General features: G+C 47.0%; 1 protein-coding gene across 1 annotated transcript in view; it reads left to right on the forward strand.

Moving 5' to 3' along the window:
• Positions 1 to 23,366, forward strand: part of LOC120924604 (von Willebrand factor A domain-containing protein 5A-like) — a 94,885-nt gene that overhangs the window by 13,868 nt on the left and 57,651 nt on the right. Inside the window, exons 3-5 of the mRNA XM_040335595.1 lie at positions 1,222 to 1,287; positions 5,563 to 5,622; positions 12,446 to 12,469. Of these exons, the coding sequence (XP_040191529.1) occupies positions 12,451 to 12,469 (19 nt within the window). The 5' untranslated portion in view covers positions 1,222 to 1,287; positions 5,563 to 5,622; positions 12,446 to 12,450. The remainder of the gene's footprint in view (positions 1 to 1,221; positions 1,288 to 5,562; positions 5,623 to 12,445; positions 12,470 to 23,366) is intronic.

Genomic DNA, 23,366 nt, shown 5'->3' on the forward strand with positions numbered 1-23,366 from the left:
GGCCCTACTGTACTTGGGACCCCTTCTCCCCTGAGGACAGGGATCCCTTCTCCTCCCTGGGGACGGGGACTCCTTCTCACCTGGGAACGAGGACCCCATTTCCATAGGGACAGGAACGCAATCTCCAGACCATGCTGGCTGGCAGGGCTGGCGCTAGCCAGCCTTGGGTGACAGGATGGGGAGGGCAGGGGGGGGCTGGGCCAGGGGGCAGGGTGGCAATTGCCTCCTAGGCCACCCTAACTTATGTTCAAAATGCCTGCTACCATTTTATTTTTTATTCTGGTCTTGGAAGTCGGGCTGACCACTAGCTGTTGCATTCTAGGCGTTGTAGTCCACACTCAAGCTCCCGGTGGGTGGAAAACAGAGCAGCACAGAGAAAACTACAACTCCCTGGGACTGGATTCTTGAAAACAGACAGAGGCAGGGAATGCCAGGTAGTAGGGACGCAGTGCTGCAGGACTGGGCGCTGGCTGAAACTTGACCCCAGGACCAGGAGCATTACCCCCCCCCCAGAAGGCTGTGGTGTGCAAGGACCTACTGAGCTGAGATCACTTTGGTGAGAGACCCTGACACCCCTAGCTGACCCCCATCATTCCCCCCCCATACACCCCATGTAACCCGTCCCAGTGATCAGGCTGCATTGATGGGCACTGGAGTTGGCTGCACTGATAGGCCAGATGGGCCATGGATGGTGAGCTGATTCGGCAGTTCAATGGGCGACTTGACTTTCCCCCAGGCCTAAAGCTGCCAGCCATCCCCTGGGGAAGGGGGCAGTAAAATCCAAATCCCCAGCCACTTGCTCCCTCAGGGTAAACTGGCTTTGTATTAGTGAAGCATCTTAAAATGAGATAAACCTGTACTGTTATTATAACTATGTTAGGTTTATTATTATCTTCATTTATTAACAGGTGAATCCGGCCCTTAAGTGGAAAAGGGTTGCTGACTCCTGCCCTAGGGTCTCTGCTAAAACAATATATCTAATGTTTGGGGGTTCTGAGTAATTTTCTAGCAAACAAAAAAAATATGATTCTTACATGTAGGAGAGGAGTGCCAGAATTGGCTTGGGCTGGAAGTTGTTAAACATTTTAGGGGGACCACACACTTTTTTTTTTACTTAGGTAATACACCCTTATTCTCTTTTAAGCAAAGCAAAAAATAAAAATAAAACATGAGGGATACAGTGATGATACACCTAAAAAATCACAATATGTACTTTTGCAGGCAAGCAGTCAGAGATTGAAGGTAGATTGGATGTTTTTGCAGCCTCTAGGAGAAATATTTCACTCGGTAAGAACGGTTATCTTTATTTTCCAGTCATGTTGAAGTATATGTCTGAAAAACAAAATGTATGCATTACATGCACATCGCCCCACATTTAATCCAATTAAAAATGTTGCAGGTATAAAAAAAAAAATCCTGAGGTGTTCTGCTTATCCCCCAACTCTCTCCACCCTGCTCAGATCCATACATTGATGTATTTCCCAGCAAAACAATGCTGTTGCCTTGACTCCCATAAGTCAGTCCACACACTGTGTATGGAAATGGCTCTTGGGAGATGTAGTTCTGGGGAAATATCTATATCAATAAGGACTGAGCTGGTGGTAATGTCACAGAGTATTTAGAGTTGTTTCTCTAAGGTAAAATAAAAACTATGAAGGCTGGGGCATGCCCTCCCAACCCCCCTCCAATCCTTACCTGAGCTCCCTCCGATCCAGTGATGTTCACGATAGCTTTGGCTGTCCCGGCACTCTCCCTCCTCATTGGCTGCGACAGCAGCGGGAGCCCATTGCATACAGCTGGTGGCATGCCTTTGATAAGTCCATACAGGATTTGGAGATGAAGGCCTTCTCATGGTCTCTCCATTTTGGGAACTAGGTGTCTTGCAAAGGGGTGTGGCTTTGCCCTTCCCCCCCGCTAGGTACTCTCATATTGTGTGGGGTCCCAATTCAGTCATGATGTTGAAAGACAAAATAAAAATACACATTTTAGCTTTTCTTTCTGATATGATTTAGCACCACCTGCTTCTGATTTCTCATCATTGGACATAAATGATTATGGTAAGAACTAGCGTTGGGCGAACGGTTTGACCTGAGAATAGGTTCGTCCAACAACCAAATTTGCATGGTGTTTGCCCCGCCGAACACTCTGCAATGCACTGCACAGTGCATTTTGCACCCTGATTGGACAAAGCTTTGCCCAATCAGGGCGCAGTATAAGCTGGTTGTTAAGGAGAAGGGCCGGGAAATCAGCCGAGGCATCCTTAACAACCAATGAGCTATCAGCTGTCAATATGTTTCCCTGCCGACAGCTGAATAAGGGAAAAAAATGTTGCCAGTTAAAAAAAAGGAAAAAATGGCGTGGGGTCCTCCCTACCAGTCCATACCAGGTCTTTTGGGTTTGGTATGGATTTTAAGGGGAACCCCATGCAAAATGTAAAAACAAACGGTGCGTGGACCCCCCACCCCCTGCAGGGTACTCTCCCATTGCTGAAGGCATTTGACGCCATCAAAATCCACCGAGCCGTACTCCCAGGTTTTGCGGAGGATGGGCACTTTGTGTGTGTAGCGATGCAGTCAGCAGATCACATCTCACAGCCTGTTTGGGTCTGTGGATCTGGGGCCCAGGGTTCTATGTTTCTATGTTTCCTATAGAATTCCAGACCCACAGGGAGCGAGTCATCCAGCAGTTTGTGGAAGATGGCAACAGTGGTATTTGACAGATGCTCCGTGCCTTTGGCCTCTGGGAGGCCCCCGGAGCTGCAGGTTGTTACGGTGGCTTTGGTCATCTAAGTCTTCCAGGTGTAACTGTAGGGCTACCTTGGCATCCACATGCATTTGTCCCGCTTCTGGAGTCTCTGAAAAAGGCATCTGAAGCTGCGGATGTGGAGGGTGAAGCAGCGGCGGGTCGGGAACTTTCACTAAGGGTGTGGTCCGCCATCTTGGTGACCTAGGAGTTAGGGAAAGTCACTTGGGAGTCTTGGGTTTAGTCTTTACTTTCCTTCTCTTTTGCCGAGAGCATGCCACTGGGAATCGAGTAGTATAGGCCAGGATAGGAAGGAGACAGCCAGGAGCTCACAAATCACATGTCTCTAATCGCCCATGTCCAGACCACTCCCCCCAGATCTACATCACTGGATAAAGTGATTGACGTTGGCTTTAGATCAGGGACATTGTTTATTTTTTTTATAAAGCACTTTTAAATGGTGTGGGTGTTATTTCTTTTTTACATTTTATTTGTGAATGAGCACCAATGTATACCATGTACACAATGCTCATTTAACGGGGGGGGGCCACCTTAGTCTAAAGAAGATACCAATAACTCTCCCTTCAACATTGATGACAAGTTGCCTTGAAAGGAGGGGAATGGTTTGCCCCCCTCTATTGCTAAAGGCATGTGATGTGGAATGCTTTAGGAGCAGTCCCCTCCCCCACCCTCTCTTGTTGCTTGACGTGCCTAAATCTGTGATAACGTACTTAAAGACATTGTAAACACTCATGTATAGTGAAGTGACTGGCCTCAGGTGATACACCGAGGATTAAACAAATCCTCCTACATAACTACATTTATCTGCAGTTGTCTCTTCTCTACAGCCATTCAAAGTGCTGAATTTATAAAGCCTGTCTGAGCAGTCAGAAAAAAGGGTGCGGAGAGCTGAAATTATACACTGCCGAGATCAATAAGGAGAGCTCTGAGAGCTGATTGGAGGGCTCAAAGGAACAGATTGTCAATCTGCTTAAACTCCCTCCCCTGACCCATTTTCAGCTGACAGAGGGCAGAAGCCCGCTGTTGGCTGATATCACTGAGTCGGTCCGGTCTCGGGCAAGATCGTGACAATTAAGTCGAGATTCGCCCACATGCCTGGACCTGCACCTGGCTCAGCCTCTGAGATGGTGAGATGGTCTGAAGGAGAAGCAGTAGCTTTGAATTGCATTACCACCCCCTTCATGTCTGAACGCCAATCACCTCGCTCCTGTCCGACCGGGCGCCATCTTGTGGTTTACATACCGGTCAAAGCTGCAATCGGCTGCTTCCTGGTTTCCGGATCCATCACAAACATCATCTGTGCTTTAGGCTGCCACGGCTATCAGGATGATTTGGAGAGACTCCAGGACTGGTAAAAAAATTTGAAGTGTCGCCTATGGAGATCTTTAAGTTATACAAAAAATGTGGGCTAACTTTACTGTTTTGTTATTTTTTTTAAAATCCGGAAACATTTTTTTTTAAAAGCCGCGAGATAAAAAGTTGCAATGACCACAATTTTATTCCCTAGGGTGTCTGCTAAAAAAACATATATAATGTTCTGAGTAATTTTATAGCAAGAAAAATGGTGATTTTTACATGAAGGAGAGAAGTGCCAGAATAGGCCCGTTATGGAAGTGGTTAAAATCGCCAGACTCGGCGAGAGGGGTATATTAAGACCTATAATTTGCGATATCATAACAAAAACTGCTGGCTAAAGTATAGAACGTTTACTACAGGCCAAAAAAAATGTGATATAGGTTATCAATTTGTCCGCATTGCTTCCAGCAATGACGTGGAGTGAGGTCGTAGAATTTGGAGATGCGATAGGGTGCCAGATACCAACGAAACACATTTAGTTGCTGTATAAGTGGTGGACAGTGCTTGCTTGCATTGGTCCATTACTCTCTGTTTTGGGTCAGTGTTCCTGGGATAGAGTGCAAGGCCAGCACATATGCTCCTATACTAACACACAAGATGACTTTTGCTATAAACTATGCATTTTCATGATTTTTCGGTGGGGTCCACCTTCCCAGTCACACCTCACCCCCCCCCCCCCCCAGGGTTTCACATTGCTGTGCCATGGGTTTTGCCGCCTCAGTTCCCATGTGAGATGATTATCCACAGTACTCACCGCCGCACTCCATATTTCACTGTCAGCCTACATCCCCTCTGCGTCTGCTCCTGATGAGTGACAGTGAGTCACGAAACGTGTCGAGCTTCAGATGCTACAATCATGAGTTCACATTCAGTTGTTTGAGCTACAATGTCTACATTCAGAGGTTATCTCTCCACATACGTGTGGCGTGTGTACATAGATGTGTGTATATTGTTTTACTTATTTGTACCACATATTACTATTATACGCATTTAAGAAAAGATGGATTGCAGGTTACAATGAATTACTGTGCCAATTGATGTATTTGAATGTATGTCACATTCATGGAATAAATTGATTTTTACAATTTGTTTTGCTCTCCAGCTGCATGCTTCACTCAAAGTCCCAACCCCCCCCCCCCCCTTATTTGTCTATTGGTCCATCATAAAAGGTAACTCAAGATCTCTCTCCCACACCAAAATTCAGGGGGTTTAAAAAAAAATATTTGCTTTATCTTTAATGGTTACATAAAATAAAGAAATGCCTTCTTTTGGTCTAAAGCTGGGTCTGAGAATTTTGGCTACTTTCAATGGCACCTTACATTTCATATCAGGCATCTTGTGCAATAAGGATGCTATACACAGATAAGTATAATGCTCAATTTGAGGTAAGGCATACTAAGAACATAAAGTGGAGAATGTTTTAAGAGTTTCCTCTCTGTATAGGTACAAGATCCAGGAGATACCTCGGCGGATCAGAGGGGACAGAGGCAGGTCCGAAATCAGGTAAGATAGTGTTGTAAGAGGGATGGGGAGTTCAAGCAAAGACTGAGAACCTCTAAATGGGGTAGTAAATAACTTCCATGCTAAAAAAGTAATGTGGGACGGAGATTACCTGGCAAATGTTGTAGATAATGGCTTGCATGTAGATAGGCTACTAATGCTCCGTGAGGTATTATTGCCGGTTGTAATTCACACCACAATAGTTGAAGTAGATGTGTAAACCATTGCTTTGGGCTAGATTTGCGGCTAGATAGTAGGCCCGTAGATCTGTTAGTCCCAAACCCCCTGCCATCCTATGTTTTACCAGTTTTCCTAAAGCACAACGAGCCTTCCTCCCTGTGATACATTTGCCTATATGTCTCAGTTTAATGCTCCCTGCTTGCCATTGTGATTACCATCCGGTTATTGAAGTGCTAATGTCCCCTCACTATTTCTAAAGGTTAATTGATCTATTGTGTTGTGTGAAGGAGATCTGTGTTTATGTGGCTTGTGTTAATTATTCTGATTGCTTCATTGTGGTAATTATCTCTCTATATGCGGGGTCGAGTTGTCTAGTTAATGTATTTAGTACAACTAGTACTCAACTCCACTGATGTCATTATCTAAAGAAAATGTGTTTTCAGACTCGGCTCCGTCGTGTCTGCCGTCTCATCTGTATGGAAGCCCCAGTGTGAGGGGGGCGGAGATTTGTCATTGTAACAGTTTTGGAAATGACATATAAGCTGTGTGTTATAACATTAAACTCAGTCTTGGTTCCAGCATCCAGTCTTGACTCATGTGTGGGGGATCCTGTGATGGTCTTGTATGGAGAGGAGGGAATGCTTGACGGGGATATCATACCGATACCGTCACACTCCCTTTCTATAAGTATTGATTTATCATAGATTGCAACTAGGGATGAGCTTCGAGTTCGAGTTGAACTCATGTTCGACTCGAACATTGCCTGTTCGCCTGTTCTGCGAACAACGAACAATTAGGGGTGTTCGTTGGTCATTTTTCGGGAGCAGTGAATTTAATAATGCTAAAAGTGAAACAATAAAAGTGAAATATTACTTTAAATTTCGTACCTGGGGGAGTGTAAAGTTAGCATGTGAAATATCGCATGTTTCCAGTACTTGGAACTGTCCCTGCACAAAGTGTCATTTCTGAAAAGAAAAAAATATTTTAAAACTTGCGGCTATAATGAATTGTCGGCTCTGGCAATTCAGAGCGAATTCATTCATAAAAAAAAAATTAAAATTGCGTGGGGGTCCCCCCAAATTCCATTACCAGGCCCTTCAGGTCTGGAATTAATATTAAGGGGAACCCGGCCGTCAATTTAAAAAAAAATACGTGGGGTTCCCCCCAAATATCTATTCCAGACCCTTCAGGTCTGGTGTGGATTTTAAGGGGAACTCCACCCCAAATTTAAAAAAAAAATGGCGTGGAGTTCCCCCAAAAATTTACACCAGACCCCTTATCCGAGCACGTTAACCTGGCCGGCTGCAGAAAAGAGGGGGGGACAGAGTGCGCTCCCCCTCTCCTGAACCGTACCAGGCCACATGCCCTCAACATGGGGAGGATGTCCCCATGTTGATGGGGACAAGAGCCTCATCCCCACAACCCTTTCCTGGTGGTTGTGGGGGTCTGCGGGCGGGGGGCTTATCAGAATCTGGAAGACCCCTTTAACAAAGGGGACCCCCAGATCCCGCCCCCCCCTGTGTGAAATGGTAATGGGGTACATTGTGGGGTACATTGCGGAGGTCTGCCGCGAGTTATCGCGGGATTTAGAAAGAAGCAAGTTCTTTCTAAATCCCGCGATAACTCGTGGCAGACCTCTGCAATGTCTCCTGGAAACAATGACAAAAGCTCCCAGGAGACATTGCGGCATCGAGGAAGTGACGGAATACCCGCACACTACCTGATGAATCCATATACAGGAAGCGGCCAGTAACATAAAGGATTACTAAGGTTCGCCTGCCCCTGACAGTGACTCGAGCTGGGCATCGCCGCTTAGTGAAGGATTGGCTCGGGCGGCTCGGCTGCTCTCGGCTGCTCTAGTGCTGCAAAGGGAACCCTGGTGTCCTGAAGATAATTTAGTGCATCAAGTCTGCTGCTAGTGAGAGAAAGAGAATAAATCCTTTCATACATGTGGCTGTATGGTCAAAGCAGTGTAACTGCTTCTATTACCAATCTGGTGGTGCCAAGTGAGAGTTGTCCTCATCCTTTGTGAATAATTATTGTCGAAGTATCCCAGTAATCCCTTCTCCCATCCAAGTTCCAAATAAATGCAAAAAAACAAATACCATGGACTGGTCTTTGAGTACTGAGCAAACTTGAGTAAGGGACAAAACAAGTAGGAACCTTCACCTAAGCGGGAACCCTTATCAACATAGTGGGGAAATCCTTTGCAACCACAAGGAAATCCCCCTGCATTGAAAGAATAGTTAAAAATATCTAATATTCTTGTATCTCAAGGGCGTTTCTGAATGAACAGCATTCATAGTCAGGTTGACTTGAAAATAACGTGCAAGTTTATTATTACACAGGTGGCATCATAAACACAATGAAAAATATTTCAGTTCAGTGTAGATAAAAATATATGAAATAGAATAGATGGTGCTGTAGCAAGCTTATGAAAGCATGTGAGTTTTCATACTAACAGCTTTAGTCTTCCATGCTGTCTTCTGAGAGTTTCCAAAGTGAAGAAGAAACAGGAAATGACGTTCTTAGACTTCTGGTCTGTTCTCCTCATCAGACTGAGTAAATATGTCAGTGTTATCTTTCAAAGTGGGTGTGAGTGAGTATTAGGGTGACCACATGTTTCCCTGATTGCCCGGGACAGTCCCGCATTTTGCAGGTCTGTCCCGGGTACCTTCATTCCAGGACAATACAGTGTCCCGGAATGAAACTGACACAGCTACTCCCGGGCCAATCTGATGCCCCCAAAAAAGGTTGCAACATCATCGCTTTAATCACTGACAGAACTTGTCCTGGCTGGGAATGCCTGGAGGAGCACAATCCCCGCCCCCTGCTTGTGATTGGAGAAATCATAAATCCTGCCTCTTGTGTCCAATCACTGTGCTGTGATTGGTTACAGCACAGGCTGATTTTTGGGAAGGGAGGGTGTCCCTGAATGGTAGTTTGGAAATGCGGTCACCCTAGTGAGTATGTCTTTGTGTGTGTGAGTGTCAGTGTCGTGCAAGTGTGTCCCACCTTCTTAAAGCATAGCTTATATATATATATATATATATATATATATATATAACAAATGAACGTCATGACAAGCTGGGTGCCAGACTGTCTCTACACAGATGTCTTTAATTGGACACAACCAGTTATAAATCATGTTTAATGAACATATAGGAATTCTAGGAATAATTAAGTTTGTCTGGTTGTAGGACAGGTGTTACATTGACGTAGATCTTAGCAACCAATCACATCTAGGAGAGATGGCTCAGATAAAGCTTGTAAAGGGTATATAAAATGCCAGTTTTACAATTGTTAGTCAGACAAGTCAGATAGGAGCTCATAAGGCTGACCTCCATGTATGCTGCCCTATTGCACGGGCCATGGGGGTGAGAACCAATGGGCAATTATCTGTTCAGATAGGCGTCTATCAGGCTGACTGTTTGTCTATGCAGCCCTATTGCACGGGTGGCAGGCGGTCAGAACCAGTAGGCAAATATCTGTCTTTTTGTTGTAACTTGTCTCCTCGTACGAGTCAATAAAGTATACTTCTTAACTTGTTCCTGTGTGTGGTCGCGGTGAATTTACCAGGATGAGAGGGTGGTCGGATGTCCAGTAATCTAATCTCTTTCAATGACCTCATACTGTCCAAACTTAGACCCTTGTATGGCACACATTAATTTCTGCTATGTTCAGCAATATGTTATACCAAGAGAAGCTCTTGGCACAGAGAGTCGTATGGAGTTTGATTGACAGGCACACATGTGGCACTCTATACTTAGAGGGGTGTGCTGATGATGTAACGTCATAAACCACATAACCTATATGAACATATATTACTAACTATAACTTCATTAAGTAACTATTAACTAATACATATTAGTATGACTAAGATTTCACAAACTAACTTAACAAGAGATATAAATAAATATATTATTTATCTCACTACGTAAATACCGATCTATTCTGGTGATCTATTCTTGTCACCCTACACCAAGATTCCTTATGTGTCATTCTCAAATTGCTAACCAGAAATATCCAGCAATGCTCAGCTTTAGATTGAAGAATCATGTCATATCAATTGATCAAGGTCATTCACTCATACCTAATTATTATGATTAATCATAAAACCAAATATGTTTTGCAAGCTTGCCATGAATATAATATAACACCTATAAGTGCCGAATTATGAATTTGAAATAATATTCTAACATGCATCAAAGTGGAAACCCTTAGCAACCAAGCAGGAAATTCCCTGCACCTAAGTGGGAACCCTTTGCATCTAAGTCTGAAACATTGGCAACCAGCTGCAGGTTACCAGGGAGAGACCTATGAAGCCAACACTCAGAAAGCCCTACGGGGACAGTGCTACATTTGGGGGACTCATTCGGGATGTCTTTCTGAGTTACAGCAGTGGTTGCTACCGGCAATGGCCGAGTATGTATCTAAGAAACGCTATGTCTTCTGAAATAGAGTGCTGGAGTGTCAGTGGAAGATGGATGTGTTACACTGTAGAGGACAGTTATGTCTTCTAACAGTAATCAGTGTGCTTTCGAGTTGTGTGCAAGAAAGCAGTAACCCGGGATTCAGGGATAGGCGTGTCCGGGGCTGTTTCTCTACATGTGTCGGGAGAGGAAATGTCTGCCATGCAGCTAACAGCGGGACAGTTTCCAACAGCAAAAAGGGAGCCAGGCTAGCATGTGAGAATAGGCCTGGGTATCAGTAGATGGATGTGTGTCTGTGGCAGGGAACACAGTCTGCAGTGGCATTCATGGAAGCTGTGCAGCGTGATAGCAGCAGCGAAGGGGTTACTGTACCACACAGGAGAGAGCGCGCTAAAGAGATCTGCCTAGCAGGGGGAGCCACGCCAAAGAGTCAGCTGGTCTGGGGCCATGGGCAAAATCGCAGCTCGCGGGTTGCCAATCAGAGAAGGGGAAGAGAGCTACGATGTCACTTCCACCTTCGGGTGTAGCTGAGAAGGAGATATGTGTGAGGAGTAGCAATATGGCGGGTACCAGAGCATACTAGAGCGCAGAGGCTAGCACGCGTTGGCGGAGAAACTGAGTCGCAGAATCCAACCCTGTGGAATACAGGGGTTCGATTGATGCCCAGGGAAAGACTGGCAATGTGTGCAGTGAAGGGGACACAGAACATCTTGGGCTGGTATGTAACAAGTGCCTGAATTTGTCTCTGCGGGTTCGAGAGTGGAGCCAGTGTGGACACTGCGGCGACATGCTGCTGCAACTGGAGCGGAGTGATTGTAAATCCAGAAGTCTGTATGTGAACTGGGAAGTGGGAGCCACCTCAGAAACACTGACACCTATAGCGGCTGTTCCCTTTGGGAGAGGACGGGTAGTGCCGAGAACCCCGCTGGGGCTGGGACCAGTGGTGCACACCCGCACCATAATCTCTCAAACCAGGGAAATCCTTGTGTCCGAAGTATAAAGTCTGCAGGCAAGGAGGGCCAGGACGCGCACACAGGGTGCTTCAGTAACAACCGCAGCAGCTGACAGTGCTGTTCTTAAAGAGGCAGAGGGGCGTCAATGGATCCAGGAGTGGAAGTCCTCCAGGTCGGTCAGTGAAGAAACAGAGGAGGCAGGGATCATTGATGTGGGGTCACCCCGATTTGAGCACCGATTTGGTGATTGGAGATCAGAGGCCGAGACTGAGTGGGACTGGGAGCCAGAGGGAAGAAGCCCCTCAAGCTCCAGTTCCATCAGTGAAGAATCAGAGGCGGCAGTCATTTACATGAGGTGTGCGAGGAATCTGGGGTTCTGCAAGGCCTATGCAACAAGGGTCCCAGATCTATCCCCACCCCGCACCTATGTTCGGGCTCAAGCACAGAATGATGCCTATGAAAGCTGATTACCAAAGTGGAGACCCTGTATGCCCCACCTGGGAGAGGTGATAGGCAGAAACTCCCGAGGTTCTCACGTTTTCAACAGCTTATTCAGAGGCAGGGGGCCATGGAGTATGGTTTTGATTATCCATATGCTCCAAGGAAGACCATGGAAGAAATTGAGAGTCAGAGGGATGCCTGGTATGATGAAGCCATTTGGGACTTTTTACATGTCCCCAAGCTACAAGGAATTCATCCAGGTCACCATTATGGAACACCTTCCTCTGCCTCAAAGAAAACTGGAATCTGGGGGCGGTCGATACGTATTGACCGAGTTGAGATTAACCACCCAGGTGAAAGAGGCCAGGCTTGGTCTCTCAGTGTCCTAAGTCCAGAAGGAAAGATGACACATTGATTTATTTCTCAGCAAAACAGCGCTGTTGCCTTGACTCCCATAAGCCAGTTTACACACTGTGTATGGAAAGGTCTCTTGGGAGATGTAGTTCTGGGGACGTAGCTATGTCAATAAGGACTGAGCTGGTGGTGATGTCACAGAGTATTTAGAGTTGTTTCTCTAAGGTAAAATAAAAACTATGAAAGCTGGAGATTTTTATTTTTTTTTTAACTTGGGCAATACACCCTTATTCTCTTTAAGCAAAGCAAAGCAAAGCAAAGAAAAGCAAAACATAAAAATAAAACTTGAGGGAAACCAGTGATGATACACCTAAAAAATCATAATATGTAATTTTGCAGGCAAGCAGTCAGAGATTGAAAGTAAAAAGATAAAATAAAATACTAATTTTAACTTTTTTTTTGCAGAACCTATGAGTACTCATACATACGGTAAGAACGGTTATCTTTATTTTCCAGTCATGTTGAAGTATATGTCTGAAAAACAAAATTCATGCATTACATGCACATCGCCCCACATTTTATCCAATTAAAAATGTTGCAAGTTCACGATAGTCTTGGTTGTCCCGGCACTCTCCCTCCTCATTGGCTGAGACAGCAGCGGAAGCCCATTGCATACAGCTGGTGGCATGCCTACGATAAGTCCATACAGTATTTGGAGATGAAGACCTTCTCATGGTCTCTCAAATTTGGGAACTGGGTGTCTTGCAAAGGGGTCTGGCTTTGCCCCCCCCCCCCCGGGGGAATACTCTTTGTGGGGTCCCAATTCAGTGATGATGCTGAGATAAAAAGACAAAATAAAAATACACATTTTAGCTTTTCTTTCTGATATGATTTAGCACCGCTTCTGATTTCTCATCATTGGACATAAATGATTATGGTAAGAACTAGCGTTGGGCGAACGGTTCGACCTGAGAATGGGTTCGTCCAACACCAAAATTTGCAGGGTGTTTGGTGGGCGTTCGCCCTGCCGAACGCTATGCAATGCACTGTGTGCTGCACAATGCATTTTGCACGCTGATTGGGCAAAGCTTTGCCCAATCAGAGTGCAGTATAAGCTGGTTGTAAAGGAGCGGGGTCGGAAAATTGGCCTCGCAATCCTTAACAACCAATGAGTCATCTGCTGTCAATGGGTTTCCCCCCAACAGCTAAATGAAAAAAAAAAAAAAAAAACGTGTGGGGTCCCCCCTTTACCAGTCTATACCAGGCCCTTTGGGTCTGGTATGGATTTTAAAGGGAACCCAATGGCAAAATTTAAAAACAAATGGTGTGTGCAGTCCCCCCCCCCCCCCCCCCATAATCACAACAGAAACTACCCAAATGACCCTGACCAAAAGTTTACATACGCCAGTTTTTAATATCGTGTATTGCCTCCCCTTTAACATCGATGACGGCTTGAAGTCTTTTGTGGTATTTGTGGATGAGGCTCTTTATCGTCGCAGATGGTAAAGCTGCCCGTTCCTCTTGGCAAAAAGCCTTCAGTTCCTGAAAATTCTTGGGCTGTCTTGCATGAACAGCATGTTTGAGATCTCCCCAGAGTAGCTCAATGATATTGAGGTCAGGAGACTGAGATGCAATCCACCTCTGTGTTTCACAGTAGGGATGGTGTACCTTTAATCATAGGCCTTGTTGACTCTTCTCCAAATGTAGCATTTATGGTTGTGGCCAAAAAGATAGATTTTGGTCTCATCCCTCCAATTGACTTTGTGCCAGAAGGTTTGAGGCTTGTCTCTGTGCGGTTTGGCGTATTGTAAGCGAGATACTTTGTGACATTTGCGTAGTAATGACTTTCTCCTGGAGACTCGACCATTCAGCCCATCTTTCTCCAAGTGCCTCCTTATTGTGCATCTTGAAACAGCCACTCCACATGTTTTCAGAGAGTCCTGTATTTCACCTGAAGTTATTTGTGGGTTTTTCTTTGCATCCCGAACAATTTTACTGGCAGTTGTGGCTGAAATTTTAGTTGGTCTACCTGACCGTGGTTTGGTTTCACCAGAACCCCTCATTTCCCACTTCTTGTGGAGTTTGAACACTGCTGATTGGCATTCTCAATTCCTTGGACATCTTTTTATATCCCTTTCCTGGTTTATACAGTTCAACTACCTTTTCCCGCACATCCTTTGACAATTTTTTCTGCTTTCCCCATGACTCAGAATCCAGAAACGTCAGTGCAGCACTGGATGAAAGATGCAAGGGTCTGTCAGGAGTCCAGAAACTCATTGACCTTTGATACACACACACTAATTACATGCAAACAGATCACAGGTGAGGATGGTGACCTTTAATAGCCATTCAAACCCCTTTGAGTCAACTTGTGTGCATGTTATCAGGCTAAAATCACCAGGGTATGTAAACTTTTGATCAGGGTCATTTGGGGAGTTTCTGTTGTCATTATGATATAAAAGGAGTAAACACAGTTGATTGATAATAAATGGCTTCAGCCAAACACTAATCATGAGTGAAAGAAAAGTTTTTGTGTCATCATTCATATTCTCTGACAAATGGCCAAGAAATCCTAAATTCTGCCAGGGTATGTAAACTTATGAGCACAATTGTATATACAGTATGTATACATTTCTCTTTTTTTATTTTTTTTTATTTATAGTTAGACCCCCTCCCTTAATATGTTGGAAAAGATGGCCCTGACAGTAAACGCTGCATTATCTTACAACTTGTTCGACGCTTTCCCCGACTTAGTTGGGGTAGGCGGTACACTTTGGTGGGGGTGGGTCAGCCACGCCCTGTGACCTTTGACCTCTGGGAACCCGTCTTCTGACCTTTGACCTCTGGGGGAGGTCCCTGTTCCAATTCCTGAGTCCTAGTCATATTCTTCAATGGGAAACCCTAACCCTGACCCCTAACCCTTAACCCCAACCCCTAACCCTTAACCCCAACCCCTGACCCTAACCCTCTAACCCTAATATGACAACATGTTGAAATTTTGACACTTGGGGGTTAGTTCTCAGCAGAGTAAATGATAACAAATAGAATTGCTATTGATGTAGTGCCACATTTTTCAACAATGAAAATATATTAAATGACATTAGAAAAAAAAAATGTTATTAAAAATTTCATAAAAGACCCCAATTTAGTCATGATCCTGAGATAAAAAAACAAAAATAATAAAAAAAAATGTTTGCTTTTCTTTCTGATATGTTTTAGCACCACCTGCTCCTGATTCGTCATCAGATGTCTATGAAGAAGTGTATGGGCTAGATTCAGGTACGGCGACGTAAATTTGTGCGGGCGTAGCGTATTTGTTTATGCTACGCCGCCACAATTTAGAGAGGCAAGTGCAGTATTCACAAAGCACTTGCTCCGTAAGTTGCGGCGGCGTAGCGTAAATCTGCCGGCGTAAGCGCGCCGAATTCAAATTGTCAAGAGGTGGGCGTGTTTAATGTAAATAAAACATGACCCCGCGTAAATGGCGTTTCTCGCGAACGGAGCATGCGCCGGCCGTGAACGTATCCCAGTGCGCATGCTCCTAATCATGTCGCAAATAGTCAATGCTTTCGATGTGAACGTAATTTACGCAAAGCCCTATTCGCGAACGACTTACGCAAACGACGTAAAATTTTCAAAAATCGACGCGGGAACGACGTCCATACTTAACATTGGCTATGCCTCATATAGCAGAAGTAACGTTACGCCGGAAAAAGCCTTACTCAAACGACGTAAAAAAATCCGCCGGGCGCACGTACGTTTCTGAATCGGCGTATCCAGCTCATTTGCATATTCTACGCTGGAATCGACGGAAGCGCCACCTAGCGGCCAGCGTAAATATGCACCCTAAGATACGACGGCGTAGGAGACTTACGCCGCTCGTATCCTAGCCTAATTTAAGCGTATCTGGTTTCCAGAATACGCCTAAATTTACCAAGGCGTAGATTCAGAGTTACGACGGAGTATCTACTGATACGCCGGCGTAACTGTCTCTGAATCCAGCCCCTTGTCGGTAACAGTAGCTTTGTCCAGAGTGCTCAGTGCTAACAGTGCGAGGAGTTTGGTCACCGGTGACAAAAGAGTTAACTGTTTAAGTTGTGGCTCGCTTCTGTCTGGAGTTACACCTTAATGTTGATTTCATATGAGGCCGCAAACTCCCGCCTAATATTTATGTATTAGCGAATGCAGTTCCACAGTGTCCCCACTAGGGCACCTTAAGCCCCGCCCACACACTCTTTTTTTTTTACTTTATTTTCTGTTTTGTTTAACCTCCTCCTGCCTGCCATATAGGGAAACGGTGGGATCCCCTCTCGTTCTGGGGTGACAACACCCCAGTGTCGCTGCTCTCGCGCGCCCCGCGGGGGCGTGCAGCATGGTGACCGCGGGAGCGCAACGTGTCCTAGGGATGACGCTGCACTTTATCCATGTGATTGCCTGTGTTCAATCATAGCCAATCACATGTAAATGTGGAAGTGCCATTTATCGTCTCTCCTCACTCCACACTAACAGAGGTGAGGAGAGCGGATCAGTGGCATCTCCTTGCAGGGGAGACCTGTACAGGTAAAATAAAATACTAATTTTAGCTTTTTTTTCTGTTATGTTCTTGCAGCACCTATAAGAAGAACCCTTTCACTCGGTAAGAACGGTAATCTTTATTTTCCAGTCATGTTGAAGTATATGTCTGAAAAACAAAATGTATGCATTACATGCACATCGCCCCACATTTTATCCAATTAAAAATGTTGCAGGTATAAAAAAAATCCTGAGGTGTTCTGCTTATCCCCCAACCCTCTCCACCCTGCTCAGATCCATACATTGATTTATTTCCCAGCAGAACAATGCTGTTGCCTTGACTCCCATAAGTCAGTCCACACTCTGGCCCGGATTCAGAGAGCAATTGCGCCTGCGTAACCACAGTTACGCAGCGCAATTGCTTACTTGCGCCGGCGTAACGAATGCTCCTGATTCAGGAACCTCGTTACGCCGCCTGCAGCCTAAGATATGCGTGGCATAAGGCTCTTATGCCCGCATATCTTAGGCTGCATTCTTGCGATGGCCGCTAGGTGGCGTTCCCGTTGTGCTCTGCGTATAGTATGCAAATTGCATACTAACGCCGATTCACAGCGTTACGCGAGCCCTGCGTACGCAGTTTACGTCGTTTGCGTACGGCGTTTTTCGCGTAAGGCTGCGCCTGCTATTAGCAGGGGCAGCCAATGTTACGTATAACCGTCGTTCCCGCGTCGCGAAATTTAAAATTTACGTCGTTTGCGTAAGTGAATCGCGAATGGCGCCAGACGCCATTCACGTTCACTTTGAAGCAAATGACGTCCTTGCGACGTCATTTACCGCAATGCACGTCGGGAAAGTTGCCCGACGGAGCATGCGCTCTACGCTCGGCGCGGGAACGCGCCTAATTTAAATGATTCCCGCCCCCTACGGGATCATTTAAATTGCACGCGCTTACGCCGGGTATTTTGCCGGAGCGCACACGCAATTTACGGGGCTACTGCTCCGTGAATCGCGGGTAGCGCAGAAAATTTGCGGGGGCGCAGGGCAAAAATGTCCTGCCCTGCGCCTCCGTAAAAAAAGCGCAAAAGGTACCCGAATCTAGCCCACTGTGCATGGAAATGGCTCTTGGGAGATGTAGTTCTGATGTCACAGAGTATTTAGAGTTGTTTCTGTAGCGCTTACCCCCGAAGGAGCCGCTGGTTAGTTTGGGACCGGCTTTCTAAGTTACCTTCTTGGCTTGGTCTAGGGGTGACTTCTGTGAGTGTGAATAAAGAGCAAGTGTCCAGACACCAATTCAGTTTCAATGCTTTATTCCAAGGCCCAACCTGGCCAACATCAACATGGCACACTACAGGGAAAGGTTGATGAGCGTAGAGAGAACTTTAGTATCAGGCCTTGGATATTAGGAGAGGGCAAGCCTGCTCTCAGCAATGGTGTAGCTCAATTCGTCGCCACTCCGGGTGGGTAAAGTGCCCCCGGACAGGTAGTTATCTTAGGCCTGGCAGCCGGAGCGTCACTTGCGGATCACTGGGACGACACAGGCCTCTGCCACAGGCCTGGCTCAGGGCCTCTGCCACAGGCTGGACAATTTAGGATTTGTGAAAGTCAGTTTGAGCAAACCCTCCCAGTTGGTTCAATCAATGTCACCCACTGACAGCTTGAGCATACCTATCATACGGTGTGGTGACCGGATGCCCGATGGTTCGTCTGGGCCTCCCGTACAACCTCTGGTTCTAGGTTCTCCCGAGCCGATCCCCCATCGCACAGCTCTCAGCTTAGGATCCTCTCAGCAACAGATTGGGACCCAGCAAGTCGTTGGGGCCCCTCTCAAATTAAGGCGAGGCTCTGCATGATGCACAGCCTCAGCATGGCAGGCCACGGTGGCGGGGCCCATGGATGCGCGCACCCTGAAGCTTTCCATTCCCCGCTAATTTTAGTATAGCGCCCGTACTGAAAGTAGGGGGCGCTACATACTCCTCCCACTTGAGTTGACACTGTCCCCAGTGTCCAAAAGCATTTGATCCCGAATGCTGACCTGATACTGAACAACAGGAAAGTAGGAAGAAAGAAGAGAGAAAAACACATTTGTAAAAAAAAAAAAACAATGGCATTACAACCCAATGTTACTGACATACACACATACACAGCACTGCCATCTGACTGCCCATTCTCCGCAGCGGATGACAGGTGGGTCCAAAACAAAAAACCTGCATGTACAAAGGAAAACATGTGAAACATAATAAAAAAAAAACTGTAAAACATGCATCCTAACATATCAATGTGATCATAATTGTCTAGGATCCGCACTGCACGCTCGAACCTGAATGTGAAATCCTCTCCAAATAGTATAAACCTGCAAATACTGGTAGAGAGGCATTTTATGCAAAGAGAGAGAAGATAAAAAATAATCAACGCATCAGTAATAACACTGGGCTGGATTCAGGTAGGAATTGCGCCCTCTTACAGAGGCGCAGCGTACCGTTTTAACGCTGCGCCTCCGTAAATTACCTGCGCTACGCTTCATTCATGAAGCAGTAGCTACGTAATTTGCACGGGCGCTCCTAAAAACTGCCCGGCGTAAGGGCGCGTAATTTAAATGATCCCGTAGGGGGCGTGGATCATTTAAATTAGGCGCGTTCCCGCGCCGAACGTAGTGCGCATGCTCCGTCGGGAAACTTTCCCGACGTGCATTGCGGCAAATGACGTCGCAAGGACGTCATTTGCTTCAACGTGAATGTAAATGGTGTCCAGCGCCATTCACGATTCACTTACGCAAACGACGTAATTTTCAAACATCGCCACGCGGGAACGACGAGTATACTTAGCATTGGCTGCCCCTGCTAATAGCATGGGCAGCCTTACGCGGAACCTGACGAAAAGGTAAACAACGTAAACTGCGTACGTAGGGCGCGCGTACGGTTGTGAATCGGCGTTAGTATGCAATTTGCATACTCTACGCTGACCACTACGGGAACGCCACCTAGCAGCCATCGTAAGAATGCAGCCTACGATACGACGGCATAAGAGCCTTATGCCAGTCATATCTTAGGCTGCAGTCGGCATATCGACCTTTCTGAATCAGGAGCAGTCGATACGCCGGCGCAACTAAGCAATTGCGCTGCGTAACTATGGTTACGCAGACGCAATTGCTTACTGAATCCACCCCACTGTCCCTTATAGTAACGGTGCAGAGCACTGCCCCTGGTGGCCAGTGCACTGGTACTGCAACAGTTCACTAATCAAAGGGGGAAGAAGAAAAAAAAAAGTCACTAGTGCGGAAATAGCAGCAAAGTGGAGAGAAAGAAAAAAAAAAAGAATAGTTCTTCTTTTCCAACAAGATCTTCCAATGCTGTATCTCCAACGTTTACAGACCGCCACTCTAACTGACTGAACCCACCCCCCAAAGAGTTCTGCACAAAAGGGGCCCCAGATGTGGATCTGGCAGGGATAAGGAACATAAACATGAGCGAGGAGAGAGGGAACGTCTTAACTCAGATTTCCAAGAAATGGATATGGAAGAAAACCCCCCTGACACCTAGTCTATCCGTAAAAACGTGGGTCAGGGAGAATGTCGATTCCGCTCGTTCCGTTAATAGATGCCACTGAGAACACCAAGTCTCTTTGGCCCAGGTATCTCAGCATAACACGGTCTCGGTATAAGTACCGACCCCAGCTCCAGTCTTGGAGACAACTCTCCAGGTGGTCTCCCACGCAAAGGAGCGCGTATTTCGTCTTACGGTCTCCGACTTGGACTATCAAGTGGTCCCAGGCAGCATTCCGGCACCACATTTCCCTGTTCCGGTCAATGTCCTGAAAGAGATCAAGGGGCACATAGGGATACTCCCAACCATATTCGACCGCCACCCAGCACATGACAATATACTGTAGCCCAGAGAGTTTCGGCATCATACTGGGCCTTCCAATACCAGGCAACACGGGGGTGTCTTGCACTCTCCTCAACACGGGCAGAGTGGCGGGCATTGAGGTCATCATGTGTCGGCCGAACTCGCCAACTCCCCAAACCAACAGCGGGGTTCTCGGGTCCACATGCTCCGATTTGATCGTAGCCTTTTGACTGGGATCATGACCACTACGGGTCTTTGGCACTAGTACAGACGCTGCCGATGGGACAACCCACCAGATGTGTACTTGGTTCACAGCGTCCGACTCCGGCGTAACATCGGTTCGCACCCCAACCTTTCGGAGCTCAAACCTGCACAAAGTGTCCTCCACAATTCCTGAGGGCCCCGACCTTCCCCCTGAGTTTGAGGAAGTAGCCATCTTCATAGGTGGGCCCACTCAGTGAGTTGAAACGCGAGATTCTTCCGTACGTCTCACGCAGGGGAGGGTGGCTCCTCCCACTTGGAAGACTTTCTCAGGCACGTTGCTGGCGCGTGTTGAACTGCAGGTACGCCCAGGCTTAGCGATGCAAGGTTAACTCCCTCGCCACCGGCCAGTTTTCACACGCGGGCGAACACTCTTCGCTCCTTAGTAGATCACACTCACACTTTCTTTGGTTGCCAATGGTAACAGCCGATATCCCGGACGAGCCCCCACGTGGTGCGCTCACCCCCGAAGGAGCCGCTGGTTAGTTTGGGACCGGCTTTCTAAGTTACCTTCTTGGCTTGATCTAGGGGTGACTTCTGTGAGTGTGAATAAAGAGCAAGTGTCCAGACACTAATTCAGTTTTCAATGCTTTATTCCAAGGCCCAAACTGGCCAACATCAACATGGGACACGACAGGGAAAGGTTGATGAGCGTAGAGGAACTTTAGTATCAGGCCCTGGATATTAGGAGAGAGCAAGCCTGCTCTCAGCAATGGTGTAGCTCAATTAGTCGCCACCCAATCCAGGTGGGTAAAGTGGACCCCCGGACAGGTAGTTATCTTAGGCCTGGCAGCCGGAGCGTCACTTGCGGATCACTGGGAGGACACAGGCCTCTGCCACAGGCCTGGCTCAGGGCCTCTGCCACAGGCTGGACAATTTAGGATTTGTGAAAGTCAGTTTGAGCAAATCCTCACAGTCAGTTCAATCAATGTCACCCACTGACAGCTTGAGCATACCTGTCATACGGTGTGGTGATCGGATCCCCGATGGTTCGTCTAGGCCTCCGGGACAACCTCTGGTTCTAGGTTCTCCCGAGCCAATCTCCCATCGCACAGCTCTCAGCTTAGGGTCCTCTCAGCAAAAGATTGGGACCCAGCAAGTCGCTGGGGCCCCTCTCAAATTAAGGCGAGGCTCTGCATGATGCACAGCCTCAGCATGGCAGGCCACGGTGGCGGGGCCCATGGATGCGCGCACCCTGAAGGTGGGTACCGCACCTGGAACTCGGGGCCCGCAAGAACAACCCGCCAAAAGCGGCTGCCACAGATATATCCCCCCTCCCAGCATGCCCAACGAGGGAGAAACTCCTCTGATTGGCCGCTGGAAGGAGGTGGATCCCCCAGAATCCCTCTAGCGCCAACTGCCGCCCAGGGGTGATAACGCACCCCTGGAGTGCAGACTGACCTACAGGACAAATTCTGGAATTGGCAGCAGCCTAAATTTCCACAATTCGCGAATGGGAGTAAATTAACCCTCCCATTCCCCACTAATTTTAGTATAGCGCCCTTGCTGAAAGTAGGGGGGGCGCTACATTTCTCTAAGGTAAAATAAAAACTATGAAGGCTGGGGCATGTCCTCCCAACCTCCCCCCTCCAATCCTTACCTGAGCTCCCTCCGATCCAGTGATGTTCACGATGGCCTTGGCTGTCCCGGCACTCTCCCTCCTCATTGGCTGAGACAGCAGCGGAAGCCCATTGCATACAGCTGTGGCATGCCTACGATAAGTCCATACAGGATTTGGAGATGAAGACCTTCTCATAGTCTCTCCATTTTGGGAACTAGGTGTCTTGCAAAGGGGTGTGGCTTTGCCCCCCCCCCCCCCCCGGGTACTCTGTGTGGGGTCCCAATTCAGTGATGATGCTGAGATAAAAAGACAAAATAAAAATACGAATTTTAGCTTTTCTTTCTGATATGATTTGGCACCACCTGCTTCTGATGTGGAAGTGCCATTTATAGTTTCTCCTCACTTCACACTAACAGATTATGAGGTGAGGAGAGCGGATCAGTGGCATCTCCTTGCAGGGGAGACCTGTACAGGTAATCAGGGCACTGATCAACAGTGCAGCCCCAACAGTGCCCAGCAAGTGATGCCAGTCTGTGCCCAGCAAGTGACACCTATCATTGCTCATCAGTGACACCAATCAGTGCCACCTATCAGTGTGGCATATTAGTGCCTCCTTATCAGTGGTACCCTAATCAGTGCTGTCTCATCAGTTCCCATTAGTACCACCTCATCCTTGCCCATCAGTGCAGTCTCATCAGTTCCCATTAGTACTACCTCATCAGTGCCATTTTCCCTCCCCGTGTCATGTGACTCGTTAGTGTTACAAGGTCTCAGGTGTGAATGGGTAGCAGGTGTGTTAAATTTGGTGTTATCGCTCTCACTCTCTCATACTGGTCACTGGAAGTTCAATATGGCACCTCATGGCAAAGAACTCTCTGAGGATCTGAAAAAATAATTGTTGCTCTACATAAAGATGGCATAGGCTATAAGAAGATTGCCAAGACCCTGAAACTGAAGTGGCCAAGACCATACAGCGGTATAACAGGACGGGTTCCCCTCAGAACAGGCCTCGCCATGGTCCATCAAAGAAGTTGAGGTCACGTGCTCAGCGTCATATCCAGAGGTTGTCTTTGGGAAATAGACATATGAGTGCTGCCAGCATTGCTGCAGAGGTTGAAGGGGTGGGGTCAGCCTGTCAGTGCTCAGACCATACGCCACACGCTGCATCAAATTGGTCTACATGGCTGTCGTCCCAGAAGGAAGCCTCTTC

The sequence above is a fragment of the Rana temporaria genome, chromosome 1 (assembly GCF_905171775.1).
Source record: "Rana temporaria chromosome 1, aRanTem1.1, whole genome shotgun sequence".
NCBI classification, from domain to species: Eukaryota; Metazoa; Chordata; class Amphibia; order Anura; family Ranidae; genus Rana; species Rana temporaria.